The sequence below is a fragment of the Harpia harpyja genome, chromosome 1 (genome assembly GCF_026419915.1).
Source record: "Harpia harpyja isolate bHarHar1 chromosome 1, bHarHar1 primary haplotype, whole genome shotgun sequence".
Taxonomy (NCBI): Eukaryota; Metazoa; Chordata; class Aves; order Accipitriformes; family Accipitridae; genus Harpia; species Harpia harpyja.
In genome coordinates this window covers 30,701,232-30,714,903 of record NC_068940.1, presented here as the reverse complement: position 1 = coordinate 30,714,903, position 13,672 = coordinate 30,701,232, and the positions used below count along the sequence as shown (strand labels likewise).

The window sequence follows — 13,672 nt, the reverse complement described above, 5'->3', positions numbered from 1 at the left end:
TCCCCGACCTGACCCTGACTCGGCCTCGGCCTCCCCACTCACCCCTCAGCTCCCCCTTCCCCTACTGTACCGCCGCCATGACACCCCGCCAACTTCCGGCTCCCCCAGCACACCCACTTCCGGCTTCTTTAGCCTACGCCTTACGCCACTCAGCAGCGAGCCCGTCCCCTCCACTGCGCTTGCGCACTCGGCCTCTCCTGGCCGTCCGCAGTGCTAAGCATTCTGGGAGTTGTAGTCCGCCCAGTCGCCCCGCACCGCCCCCGCGGCGGCGCGAGAACTACGTTTCCCAGAGTGCCGCGCGAGGGACGGCGCCGGCGGCCGGCGCCGATGGGAAGCGTTAAAGCAGCTGTGTGGCGGGAGGTGTCTCCGGTTCCCGGTGAGGGGTCGCGGATTTCGGGCACTGTCCTTCGCCTTCCGCGCTTGGGAGACGGTAAGAGCCGCGGTGGGTGCTCGCAAGGCACGGCTGGGCTTGGGGGAGGGCCTGCGAGGCGCCGCCGGCCCGGGACCTGGCCCTGGCCCCGGCCCCGGGCCGTGAGGGGGGAAATGGCGGTGAGGGTTGGTTTGTCCCTTCTGCCCTGTCAGGCTGTGACAGGGAAAGGGGGGGGGGGGAATTTCCCGCATCTAGGGGGAGCGGGCCGATAGCTGGGCACGCCTAGGGTCGTTTGCTGGCCCGAAAGAGGAGCGGGCCGGGGGGGGTGGTGGGTTTGTCCCCAGCCTGCGGCCTCGCTGCCTTCCCGGGGGGCGGCGTGAGCCTGCCCCTCTTGCACAGCTGGAGACGAAGGGTCCCCCCTCGCTCGGCGGGTACCTGTGGGGGGTAAATAAGGCCCCTGCGCCCTGAGGTGCCCTGTCGTCACTCTGAGTACCCCAGCCTGAGAAATCCCTTACTTCTGGTCTGGAACACCTTGGGTTTTTTCCTTTTTTTTTTCCCTTTAGGCAATGTTGTTTAACTTAAAAGTGGTTATTTATCTGCACGCTTGCTCAAAGGCAGTTGCCTCTCAAAGTCTTTGCCTTGAGGTTCCCTTTGTCTGTGTTTAAACAGAAGAGTGGTTGCAGTGTTATGTGAGTCAGCTGTAGCAGTTGGTAGCAATACTTCCTGCATCTTAGAAGATCTTCTCTGCCTTGTTTGTGCAAATCCAAGAACAAAAAACGTGCAGGCTTCTGCAAGTGTTGGTGTCACTTTGTCTGATTCTTAGTCTTGTGCTTTTTGGCCAGTTAACTTACTTGTCTTGTCTTCGTGGCATGGTAAGATGACAAAATACTTATATGGTGGGTAACATAACAGAAGACTGTTGCTGGATAAGGCATAAATTAAGATAAGTAGGGGGTTTTATGCTCCTTTAAGATACACTGCACCCAGTTCAACCATTAAAGGTCCCATGATACTGTTAACATGGATCGGGAACAAGGAGGGGGGGACTGGCCTCCACATTCTTGCTTAAAATACCTATTCTGTGTATTTGTATGAAGTTGACTTTACTTTCTGTGGGTCTTACATGTACCGCAGAAGAAGTTCAAGCTCTTCTTTAGCTCTCCTTTAAGCCCCAAAACAGACAGGGTAGTTTTGAAATGAGGGTTGAGTTTGCAGTGGATGCTGGGCACTACGTGCAGAAACAGAGGTTAAGCTCTTTGGAAGATCATCCCCCACTTGTATGCATTTGAAAATTTGATCTTGAGCTATTTGGATGATCTCCCTGGGATCTGTGCTTTGTCCTGGGATTGCCTAAATGTGAGTTACTCAAAAAAGGAATAACGTCATTCATTTATCTGGTGTTGGGAAAAACTTGTGTTGTGGAATGAGACTTTTGAAAATGACCTGTTTGTTAATGATTTCCTGGTACTTGTTGCAGGAGCAGGATGTATACTCTCCTGTCTGGGCTCTATAAATACATGTTCCAGAGGGATGAGTACTGCGTCTTGATCCTTGGTTTGGACAATGCTGGTAAAACCGTAAGTGCTGTTTATTACCAATTGGGTGGAGGACATGCGCAATTCTAAACGTCCTCCAAAGATAAAAGTTCCAACAGACGGGTCAGTCTTTCTTCGGCTGTATCGTGAGTTATTTTAATGATGTCACACCAAAGAATCAACTTTTCCCTCTTACTTAAATTTAGCATAAGCTTTCAGGGATGTAGCTGAGGCTTTGGTAATCCCGTAATCACCTGAGATCCCTTCTTTCCTTGCTAAAATAGGGAACAAGAAGAGTGGTTTGTTCCAAGGTTAGGTAGGGCAGTATGTGTTGGAGCAGGATTCTGCAGAAATGAAAAGGCAGGTTTGGGTTAGGATTACCCCAGTCAGTAAAATATTTGAGAGTAAATACTTTTTCTTGTTCCTTTTCAGACCTTCCTTGAACAAACCAAAACTCGATTTAACAAGAACTACAAAGGGATGAGTTTGTCCAAAATCACAACCACTGTAGGCTTAAACAGTAAGTAAATCTGTTTGGAATTTTTTCAGCTTTCCTGCATAGTTAGACAACAACTGGTTCTTGTTTGAAATATTTAAGAATGGACAAGGGCAAAATAGTTCCTGGAAGTAGAGATTGTATCTCCTAACTCCCCATGTCTTTTTGTAAGAGAATAAAATAGGCTTTCTTAGCTTATGAGGCAAATTCCCTGAAGTCTTAAAAAAACAAGTATCCCATTTCAGTGCTATGCTCAGAGGTTAAACTAAATTTCACTGGAGTTCATTCGTTGGCCTGATTCTGGTATTATTTGCACTGACATGACTCTATATGATATTAGTGGTCACTCTTTGCAAAGATATTGTTCTGTTGTTGAAAGTAGCCACTGCATGTGATTTGTTCCTCTAGAAGACTGTTCTACCCCAGATTTCATAGGGGGGTGTGCAGGTGTTTGTGCTTTAGAGAACACCTTTAGTTTTCATTGGATTGTCTTTTCTTCTTTCCCCCTAGTTGGTACTATTGATGTTGGCAAAACTCGGCTAATGTTCTGGGATCTTGGTGGACAGGAGGAGCTGCAGTCTCTTTGGGACAAGGTTGGAGACTTTTTTTTTTTCCTCTTAGAAATACTTTTGTCTCTTTTAGAACTGAAGCAGTATGATCATTTAGTAATCATACAGGCTTATCGGTAACCCTAGTATTTAGCATCAGCAGTTTTCCAGAGAATGAACTATATCTGTGCAAGATTAGCAAAGATAATGATTTGCATTATCGTTTACAGACAGCAGTTACCAACCCTGGTAATTACCTGAGGGTTGTGCCAGTAGAGATAAGCTTTTTGGGGGGACAGATAAGCTTTTTCACCTGTTGTATTCAGTAAGCCTGCAAACAGAACAGGCAACGCATTCTGTGTGCCACCATTCTTCTCTCCAGCCACATACTGTGGAAACAGTTGGCTCTAACTGGTTGATCTTCTCCATGTATATCAAATTTTACCAAATTTAAAAAAAAATCAGGAAGAGGAACAAATGGTCCTAGTGGGTAGATACACTAATATCTGTGTTATCCTTGCAGTATTATGCTGAATCTCATGGAGTGATCTATGTTATTGACTCCACTGATGAGGAGAGGCTCTCAGAATCTAAAAGAGCTTTTGGTGAGTACCTTGTGTTTTACCTGTACTGTGATTTCATGATGTATTGTGGCATGGTTCTCTCATTACTGTCATGTCTGTTCCTGTGTCCTTGAAGTAAGTTGTGCGGCCTGTTGATGACACATCTGTAGTGCTTTTGCACTTTTTTGTTGAAGTCTGTCTTGTGTGTAACACAGGACTCGCTTTTGTTGCCTATAATGACCTTGAATCTCTTTCTGTGCTTATGCTGATGATATTGAAATTTTTATTCCTTATTCTGTATTTATCACCTCATTAATTCTTAGTAACATGCTTGTTGATCACAATGAAGTTTGGAGTTTGATCTGGAAAAAAATTCTATGAAGAAAATGGTCCTGAAAGATTGTATCAAATGAAACTGTAATGCAAGAAGGAGCCTCTTGCTTCATCCCCTATGTCCAGATAGTCTGTGTCAGGTATTTGCACAACTTTTTCTTCCAGAACTGGCTAAACCTCTGGTTTTGTTTCTGTGCTTTATAGAGAAGATGATTACCAGCGAAGCTCTGGAAGGGGTTCCCATTCTGGTGTTAGCTAACAAGCAGGATGTAGAGGTAAGATTATTGCAGATTTACTACTTAAGTGAGCAAATAAGCCCTGGAAAGGTGAGCTCTGCATTCATGTTAAATTTGTTTCACATTCCTGGACTGATCCTATCACACTTTCCCACTGCTGGAAATAATTGCTTTGAATTATTTTTAATTTTTTTCCTTTCTCCTCCAACCCTTTTCCAGTGGCATAAATGAGCTTACTACAGGCACGTCCAGCTCAGCTGTTTTCAACTTTTTATGTAAACAGAACAGACTACGTAGCTATGGTGGGTCTTTCCTGTACTGTGACTTGGTATCTTGATACTGTTTTTTCCTGTTTATTCAGAAAAAAAAAATGTTTAGTGCACTTTGTTTAAACTGCCTTACTATTACGTGGGAATAGCACAACAAATATTTGTGAAGCAATATCATCCTTTTCCCATAACTGGGTAAGATCTAGTCAATGAAACATTCTGTTTGTCCTAGAGCATTCCATCAATGACAGCAGTGAATTGCAAGGAATGCTTTTTCTTGATAGTATAATTTGAATTCTTTCTAGCATATCTAGAACTGCAAAACTCTTGTATTTGACAAGTTAGTGGGCACTACGGTGTGACTGTTTAGGTGATGCATCCAGGGCAGTCCTCATCTCCCCCAGCAAGGAAAAAAGGGAGGAGAATGCCTAAGGCGGTCGTGGTATTTTCCATATTTTCCTCCTCCTTTCCATGCATTGTACCTGGAATTCCAGTACTGCAGTTCGGGTGATTAATCTCTAGATGGAGCCAGAGACTTTCAGTAGAATTTGGAGTACCAGCCCTGGCAGCTGTGATGGGTATCTGTTTCAAAGTATGCAAATACTTCCCAGCTTCTTCCCCTGGACTTTACACCTATCTCAGTGAGTGTACTTGTGGGAAATACTTGAGACTTCCATAGAAATCACTTTGGCTTTAAAGGAGGATTTGGTAACATTTCATGTGTACAACACAACAGATATTTTTGGATGACCATAAGATTATCTAGTCATAGAAATAAAAGAAATATAGTTAAAGGCAGCATGAGATTGAGACAGAACTCCTGATTTATGGTCCTGACTTTGCTGTGATCTCTGGTATGTGGGGAAATTGACTGTCTTTTCTGTGTGGAAACCAGAATATTAACTTTCATATTTCCATGCAACACTACAGCTTTACAGCAGGGAGCAGTCTGTGCTCTTGCCTTTAGCTCTTGAGAAATAAACTTTATGCAGTGACCTGGAAAGCTGTTCCGATTTTCCTTGTGGCTGTATGTGCATATTTTGTTATGGGCATACTGCAAACGCCAGCTCTTCTGGCACCCTAGCCAGGCTGAAGAAAAATGATTGAACAAGTGGACTTCTTCATATGACTAGAAAGAGGTATTTGGAACAGGCTTTAAACATAAAAACTATGACTGACTCCTTGCACCTTCTGGAGGGTCCAAGACCAGCCCACAGATTTAGCGCCTTGATGCAGTCGTAGAACTGTGACAAGAGATTAGCAAACCTATACCGACTGGAGGTATACCTGTTTTTAAGAAATACCTAAATTGTATATTTGGAAGTCTACTCCTAGAGTATGGTCTTGGATATGGACACAGAGCAAAGAGACATCATGCTATTAACAAAACATTAAAGGGACTATAGCTTATTTTTCAGTAATTATTCAGGTTCATTTAAGCAAGGTTTAGAAAACTACAAGGCCTGTTTCTCTTCCACTGATCTAGCAGACTTGAAGACTTCTGGAAGAAAATTGAACATTACAGGATTATCATTGGTAGAGATTTTTCTACTCTGGATCCCCAGACATATAATTGTAGTGGGGAATTCTCACTGGCATCCCTCTGTCATTTATGTGGATCGTGGTAAAGGAGGATAAGTGGTATCTTAACCTTGCTGGTGTTTGCGGATGAGAGATAATTCATAATGATTACATCTTTAAAGGCCAGCAGAAGGCTTGTGGTGAAATATATCAGTAGTAGTACATCTGGCACAAATCTTTTTTTTTTTTCCCCCCCTGAAGTTTACATTCCTCACAATAAGCTAACAAAAGTTCTGACTCAATGCCTGAAATGCCTGAAATTGCATAAACTAAGAATTTTTGGCCCTGATGCTAAATTACTTGTAGAAAAGAATTCTGCTGTTAATAAGCACCACTACTCTAGGGTAAATTGCATCCACTCAGCACTGCCAAGCATGGGTGGTGTTTGGCCATATCAGGAGACGAAATACAATCATAGACTGCAAAACCAATTCTAGTATTGTGACAATACTGTATATGATTTTTTTTTTTGTACCAGGAGAATGCTCTGTGTTTAGCAGGGGCTTCAAAAACTGGGTCATTTTGTAATTAATTAAAAGATTGGGTCAAATGTGTATTGTGGGAGGGAGTTTGTTTTGTTTCTTAAAGGAACTATTGCTTTGTAGGGGAAATGAATGTCTAATACATAATAATTCATGTGGACTCCCTTTCAAGTCAGAATGCCACTTTTGAAAATGTAGGCAGTTTGGCTTACCTACTGTTTACTGCAGAAAAAGCTGCAAAATAAGAATTTATATTTGCTGTTGTGATGTGAATGCAGCTGTTTAAAGGTTTATAAAAGGTATATATTTCCAAGATTTACAACAAACTGTTAAAACTTGAGGATAGAATGGCTGATTTTTGGAATGCTATTAAAAATACTAGAAAACCTGAGCTGAAAAAATAGCATATGGAAATAACTGGGTATTGTGTGATGTCTTTGGGAGGAAGTTTTGTCTTCCTAATCTTAAGATAAATTTTGGAAATTTAATTTGGAATCTCCAGAATGTTGGAAAGCCTCCTAGTGTCTTTGGAAAATGAGAGGGGTCATGGTGAGTAGCAGCATATATTTGAAGACTCACAGTGTTATCTGTTTTCCACACAGTTGTTAGGAAATAGGCCTTCTGCATGATGGCCATTCTAATTTCCAACTTAAATACTGCAGCTTCCCTGTAAAATTATTTTTCATTTAAATAAGCTTGTGTTAATTTAAACAAGCTTAAGTTTTAATTTAAAATAAGCTTGTAAAAAAAGATAGCCCAGAACATAGGTCAGGTTGGTTAGACTTTTTATTAAATAGTTTTACTTAGGCTATCCACCTTTCTGGTGTTTCTATTATAGTTCCATTCTGCTGACTGATTACTCTTGAGGTGGCTGAAGAGCCTATACTTCAGGTTTTATCCTGATATGAGACCAAGCAGCAGCATTGTCTTTCCTGCAGTGGATTTGGCAAATGGATAAAGACTCTACAATGCAACTCTTTTTTGCCTAAAACAGCCATTCATGCTTTTCTACAGGTGGCTCCAGAAATGGAGCCTTGCTGCTTGATATATTTCTAGGTGTACCATTCCCAAGTCTTAATTTGGGTAATGCTGTTCTGAACCCTTCATAAAAGGAATTTGGTTGTGGAGGCAGGTCAGTCCTGGCTAGACTATGTGGTAAAAAGCCTTCATGAAAAGGTGGTTCACAGTGCATTCTTTTGGGGAAGTTGAGATAGAAATATGATTTGTCAAGTTGTGTGCGTTTCCTCTGAAATGTATGGTAGATAACATCACTCCAGAAAGGTCATCTGTGGATTTTGTTATTGTAATGTTACATTGTTTATGTGATCGCAAATCCAGCTTCCCTAGTTTGCTCTTGGTTTATGTGGTTTCAGTTGAGAAACAAAACACATCTGTAAACAAATATTTTGTAATGTAGATAGGGAGGTGGAAAAGAGGGGAACTCAGAAGCCGCAGCTGACATTTTCTCCAAGCACGAGAAGCTCAAATGCTCCTAGTTGAAGTGATGGGTAATCTGCCTCATCCTCTACTGTAAGACACGATTCCAGTTCACGGCTTCCCCTTGAACACTAAAACAAGGCTTCTCTGAATTGATAGTTCAGTGGTATTATCCCCTCTGCTGTGTTACAGTACTTCATCCCAAGGGGGAAAAGATGTTCCTCAAAATAAGTGTAGTGTTGTGGTGCAGTGATGTCCTACTGTAAACAATGTAAATGGTGCAAAGTCTCCTCAGAAGCAAAACTCTTTCTGATGCAGATTTCTATGGAGAGCAATGGCTGGACAGCTTTGTGGAAGTTAGGGCAGGCCACGATTATACCAGAAGGTGAGAAAGGGAAGTGATTATAATGGATTAAGCTGGGGGAAAAAATGACTACAGCAGTTGTAAACTGCACTGGGAAAAGTGGGTTTCTCAAAGGCCTCAAAGATGGACAAGGTGAAGGAGGTGGATTCTCTGTACCACTAGGTATGTGCAGGTGTCCTGATCTGCTGACAGCTTTTGGGAAGTCCATTGCCTGATTGCTTTGCACAGGCCTGTGCAAGTAGAAATAAAGGACAGCAAGACTATGGTCTGCACTGTTGATTCCTACCTTGAACGCTTTTTCTCAGTTTTATGTTAAAAAGTTTTAAAAATATATCATCATTCAGAAAAGGAGAAATTATTATAATGTGATATTAAGCTGTGGTAAGCTGAAAGTATATTTCAAGAAATGTTTGCTCAGTTTCAGCTGCCTTGGGATTTAACCTTCCTGCTGCCAAATCTCATTTACTGAAAAAAAGTAATGACATGCAAAATAGCTCGGATTACTGACATGCAGCTCTTTGTCCTTCCCAGTTGTTGGGTACTTGACTTGTCTAGAGCTTTGGCTTAAATCAAGAGGCAAGTTGGACCTGCCTTTCATATTTGGTGGTGAATGTCATACCAAAACTAAAGTAGCATCTTTTACAAACTTGTAGAGAGTGGTTGTTTGGTGGTAATCTCTTGCCTGTCTTCCAGACCTACTGGTATGACTTCCAACTCCCAAGTCCAGTCTGACTCCCTCTAAAGTTAGTACTTGATTTTTTTAAAAGTTATTTAACTGTTTATCCTGTGGATGACAGCTCATCTTTATGAATTGCAGGTTTTTCATTTGGCAGAAATTTGGTGCAATGAAGTTAGTAACACTTCTGGATACAGTTTCCAGCTCATTGATTGAAACTGCAAGTTTGAAATGCAACTTAGGTCATAAGAAAGTACAGTCATCAAAGTTGCACAACTAATGGATTCTGGTCCCTTCACAGTGGAAAATCACAAGTCTGAATTCAAGGGCACTGGGTGAATCGGGTGTCATTAAACTCCTTTCAAGCCATTTCTTAAGAACCCTTCTTATTTATAAGGACTGAAAACTGCTTATTTGTCACATGGTCATCCCCACAGTAGTTTCCCATGTTTAATTTCTCCAGAACCAGTATTTTGCAAAATGGATAGCTAGTATCATGAATTTCCATCTTTCTGCTAAGTCAAGGCCCCGACTTGTAGGAGACTGAATTCCTGTTTGCAGGTAGTCTGTTCTTTCAAAGTGTACATATGCTTGGACTAATCCTCAAGACTCACAAGGGTCCGATTTGGCATTTGAGTAAACACTTGCCCAAAACATGTGCTTGAGCCTCACTGAAGGTTCAAAATGTCTTTGCAGAGACAGGAAGAAAGCTGGGCTTGTGGCCAGCTAAGGTGCTTAAATGGCTTGTCCAAGGCTTTCTGAGGAAAAAGTGAGCACTGAGATCAGAAAAGGATTTAAAGGCTGGTGATTCTTCTTGTTCCTGCTTCCTGTGTTCAGGGAGGAAGGTGCAAGTCTAGACTTCAGTAGGGCAGGTTTGCTTTTGTTGTGTTTGTAACTCTTAAGAGGAAAATTTTTGTGGTAACACTGTGATTTATGTCAGGAAAGTAATCCACTGGTTTACTGGGGGGCTTATGCATTTGTGTATTATTTGAAAACCACTTCACAGCAATCTCCTAGCAGCCTTACAGAAGTGTAAGACCTGATGGTGATCAAGAGCAAGGTGACACTGAGCATCAGAAAATGTGCTGCACTCAGTGCTGTCAGCATTTTCTCCTGCAACAAGTCCAGGGCAGCCATGCCTTTAATGTCAAGGAATGTGCTGAGAATTTAGGAACAATCACTTCCAAGCCATTTTCTGAGAGTGTGCATACAGGGAGACATCATCCAGGCCATTGGCAAAGAGTCAGCTACAGGAAGCTGACTTGTCTGGGATTCTGGCAGGTATACAGTTTCAAAAGGCTTTGTAAATAGATGCGCTCTTGTAGTGTTCTGGTAGACAGAACCTGTGTTTGATGATTGGGGCAGGTTGGAAGGAGTATCCCAAGGGTGTGCAGGTTGTACTTATTTTCATGACTATTTGCTTAGAAGCGTACATCTTGTGGATCAGGGAGGTGTGGCAGTGTGTGTATACTGTCTGAAAATAGCATTCTCTTTGGTGAAAAAAGAATATGTTAATTTTTTTTGGAATGTAAAGAAATGAATTTGCTGTGTTAGTGGGCGAGGGGGTTTAACCTAACAGTGCTGTGCCATCCTGACCGAAGCAGAACTGTGGATGTGGTAGGATTCATTTTGGAAGAAGGCCACCATCTCTTGTAGCATAGAAAGCAAGCTCTTCTTTGGTTTCCCTTGCAGACTTGTCTGTCAATACCTGACATCAAGACAGCATTTAGTGACTGCATTAACAAAATTGGGAAGAGAGACTGCCTGACACAAGCCTGCTCTGCTCTTACTGGGTAAGTATGAGAATGGATGGCGTTTTGGTTAACTGAACTGCTGCAGGATGTCACACAAGCAAAGCAGTACTGTAGGATTTAATAACCCCTAAAAGGCAGCTGCTTCCTTCCCACCAGTGACAGATACTTGTTTGTGAACTTTGGACTTGAGCCAGGTCAGTAACTTCATCTGTAAATCCTGCCAATGAAACACAATGAAAATGTACTACTGGCTGAGAGCAACAGGACTTGGAGTCACACAGAGCTGTTCATTCTTGTCCTTTATCGTCCCTTCTCCATACACAATAATCTTCATCATTGGCTTGCTGCAGCTCCTGGCTTTTATGTAAGAAGTCAGTTGAAAATATAGCTGTTTATGACACTGCCAGAGAAATGAGTGGTGTTCCATTGTTGGTGGAGTAATTATGCTCTTGCTTTCATATTTTTTGGCATGCAGATGTGTTTTGTTATATAGATAAGAACACTCTTGGAGATTGTTATATTACACTGGGGATGCCTGTGGTTTAAGACACAGTGACTACAACAGACCAAAATTTGGGAGACTGATTCTTCTTCAGACCTATGCAGCTGCATGCTGCAGACTTGCATGCCATGACCTTGACCAACCCACTAGATTCTTGGTATCTTAGTATTACTATTGCACATTGAGTCTTGCAATACTTTGGTTACGCTTTCAGTTCTTTGGGTGAAAAGTGCTATTTGGCATAAGTCAAAAGTACTGTTCCAGATGGCTAGAAATACTCCTCTGTGAATTACTGCCTGTGCTGAATCCAGAGCTTTGAGATTTCTTCTTTTTTTAATCTAGCAAGAAATCTGTATTATTATACAAGCTCCTGCAAAGGATAAGAAAAGCTGCTTAAACCATGAGAAAAATCTCTTGTCTGCATTGCCAAGAATCAAATGCCATTAAGCAGATGAATGACCACAATAACAAGAACAATGGTTAAGCACTGACTGGAAGAGAAGTATTAGATAATAATCTTATGAAATGCAACCTTTTCAATTGTTGTGGGTTTTGTACAAGCACTTCTAGTTTTGATCGGTGTGGAATTTCCTTTCAAAATTTCAGTTTGAGTTTGCACTAAAAAAAAAAATAAATTGTGGAAGTCCTGGCTGGGAAGCTGTGCAGACTAGTGAGTTGGTGACTTGCTTGGCAGCCCCAGCACAGATGATTACAGCAAGCTGGAGCCAGGATTGGAAGATCTGATACAACTAGCCTGAGGCTTGTAGCAAAATAACCTCAAACCAGCTGTCAGGTGGTTTTTGTTTGATGCTTGTTCATCCCAAGGTTTCCACAGATTTGATGACTAACTAAATTGGATGTAGACTAGTACAGACACCAGAAAAATAAAGGATGGAGTTTACATACCGAGTTAAAAGAAATCAGATCCCCATTGTTTGCCTGTATGAGAAACTAATGTAGTAATGCCAATAAATAACTGCAGGGCAGAACTCTTCACTTGCTCTTGTAAGGGCTCAGTTAGGGACTACATGAGCCATGGTTTCACTCTTGGTTGTTTTGTTGTTTGTTTGTTTGGGTTTTTTTAATCTTGTCTACTTATCTTATTTCCTTAGCAAAGGAGTGAACGAGGGAATTGAATGGATGGTGAAGTGTGTGGTGAGGAATATTCACCGGCCCCCAAGAAAGAAGGACATCACGTAAGAAATTGCAAGCCAGCCAAGGAGCAGACAGTCTCTTTCCACACAGTTTTGTGTTCCCTTTTAAGAAGGTGGTCCACTGGATTCCTATTACACCTGATTCTTTCCTAAGTTTGGAGACAAACATTCTCTTTCTGTGTCTAAAAAACTTGAGCAAAGGATTCCAACTGGGTGGGGGGTGGGAATCTCTTACATTAAGTATTAAGCTGTTGGCCTGAGAGCATAGACAGAGTGGCAATCTACACATTGTTGCAGATGCAGAGGACTTAATTTTCTACTGTATTACTTTGTGATTCTTGATTTGTTAGTCTAACAGGCTAGAGGCCAGTGACATGAAGGAACTCCTGAAGGAACCGTGTAGGTGAACAAGAAAGGGGAGGGAGAGCCTGGGGAATGGCTGTCCCTTCTAACCGAGAAGATACCTTGCTGCTCCAGCCCCATGGTTACTATAGGTGGTGTTACTGGCCCTGATATGCTGCTGTTTGTATAATGGGGAAAGACAGCATTGATTATAACTCAATTTTCAGTCAGCACGTTGATTTGTAACTTTTACCTGTGGTAAATGCAGATATGGAAGCCAGCAACTGCATAATGGTATACTGTTTAAAATGGGTATTCTTAATAGGAGATGAACTCCAGAAGCAATGCCTTGCTTTGACTGCCAGTCTTTTTTGTGTATTCTCTTTAATTGTAAGAATAATTGGTATCTTCTGTAACTGGAATGAATTGAGGCCCTCTCTGTGATCTTTCTAGGCTGAAAGCTGAACCTCTAGGCAGGGAGAAATCAGTATGCAATAAAGCTTCCTACTTTGAACTTCTCTTGCTGAAACAACTGATGTTCAGAAATAATGGTACTTAGTCCTCTAGTTTTTTGAAATGTAATAAAGAACAGAAAGCCAGCTCGCAAAGTCAAATAGCACTCACTTCTTATGTAGCCTACCCAGCTAATAATTCTGCTGACATATCACTAACATTTCTCTGAATATCTCTTTTTACATGTATTTTACAGTGGTTTGGCAGTGGGTGTTGCTCTTTGCATGTTTTAGTTACTCCTGGCACTGGTGACCATTCTGTGCTGTTTGCTCACACAACTAAGGGGGTATTATTCAAGCTCTATTTGAGCAAGTTAGGCAGTGCTATTTGTTTAAAGATGTGTTATTTGGCATCTGTCATAGAACTTTCTGCTAAATTTTCTGTATGCAACTCATTGCAGATTTTTTTTTTTTACATGAGAACATAATTCATTCCTTTACATTTGGGTTAAAGCATGAGGGCACCTGAAATAATTGCATACTGGAAAGCAGAATCTTACTTCTCAGTAACACTAGGA

The 13,672-nt window shown here is 41.7% G+C and overlaps 1 protein-coding gene across 2 annotated transcripts; it reads left to right on the top strand.

Annotated features, from left to right (window-relative positions):
- Nucleotides 1-269: 269 nt before the first annotated feature.
- Nucleotides 270-13,256, top strand: ARFRP1 (ADP ribosylation factor related protein 1). Of its 2 annotated transcripts, none has more exons than XM_052784523.1 (8): nt 270-376; nt 1,848-1,947; nt 2,338-2,425; nt 2,912-2,994; nt 3,473-3,554; nt 4,050-4,120; nt 10,583-10,683; nt 12,259-13,256. In XM_052784523.1, the coding sequence occupies exons 2-8, from the start codon at nt 1,855-1,857 to the stop codon at nt 12,344-12,346; spliced, it is 606 nt and encodes a 201-aa protein (XP_052640483.1). In that variant the 5' UTR covers nt 270-376; nt 1,848-1,854; the 3' UTR covers nt 12,347-13,256. The 2 variants fall into 2 exon arrangements, with proteins under 2 accessions (XP_052640483.1, XP_052640472.1); XM_052784512.1 differs by having other exon boundaries at nt 285-442.
- The last annotated feature ends 416 nt before the right edge of the window (nt 13,257-13,672 follow it).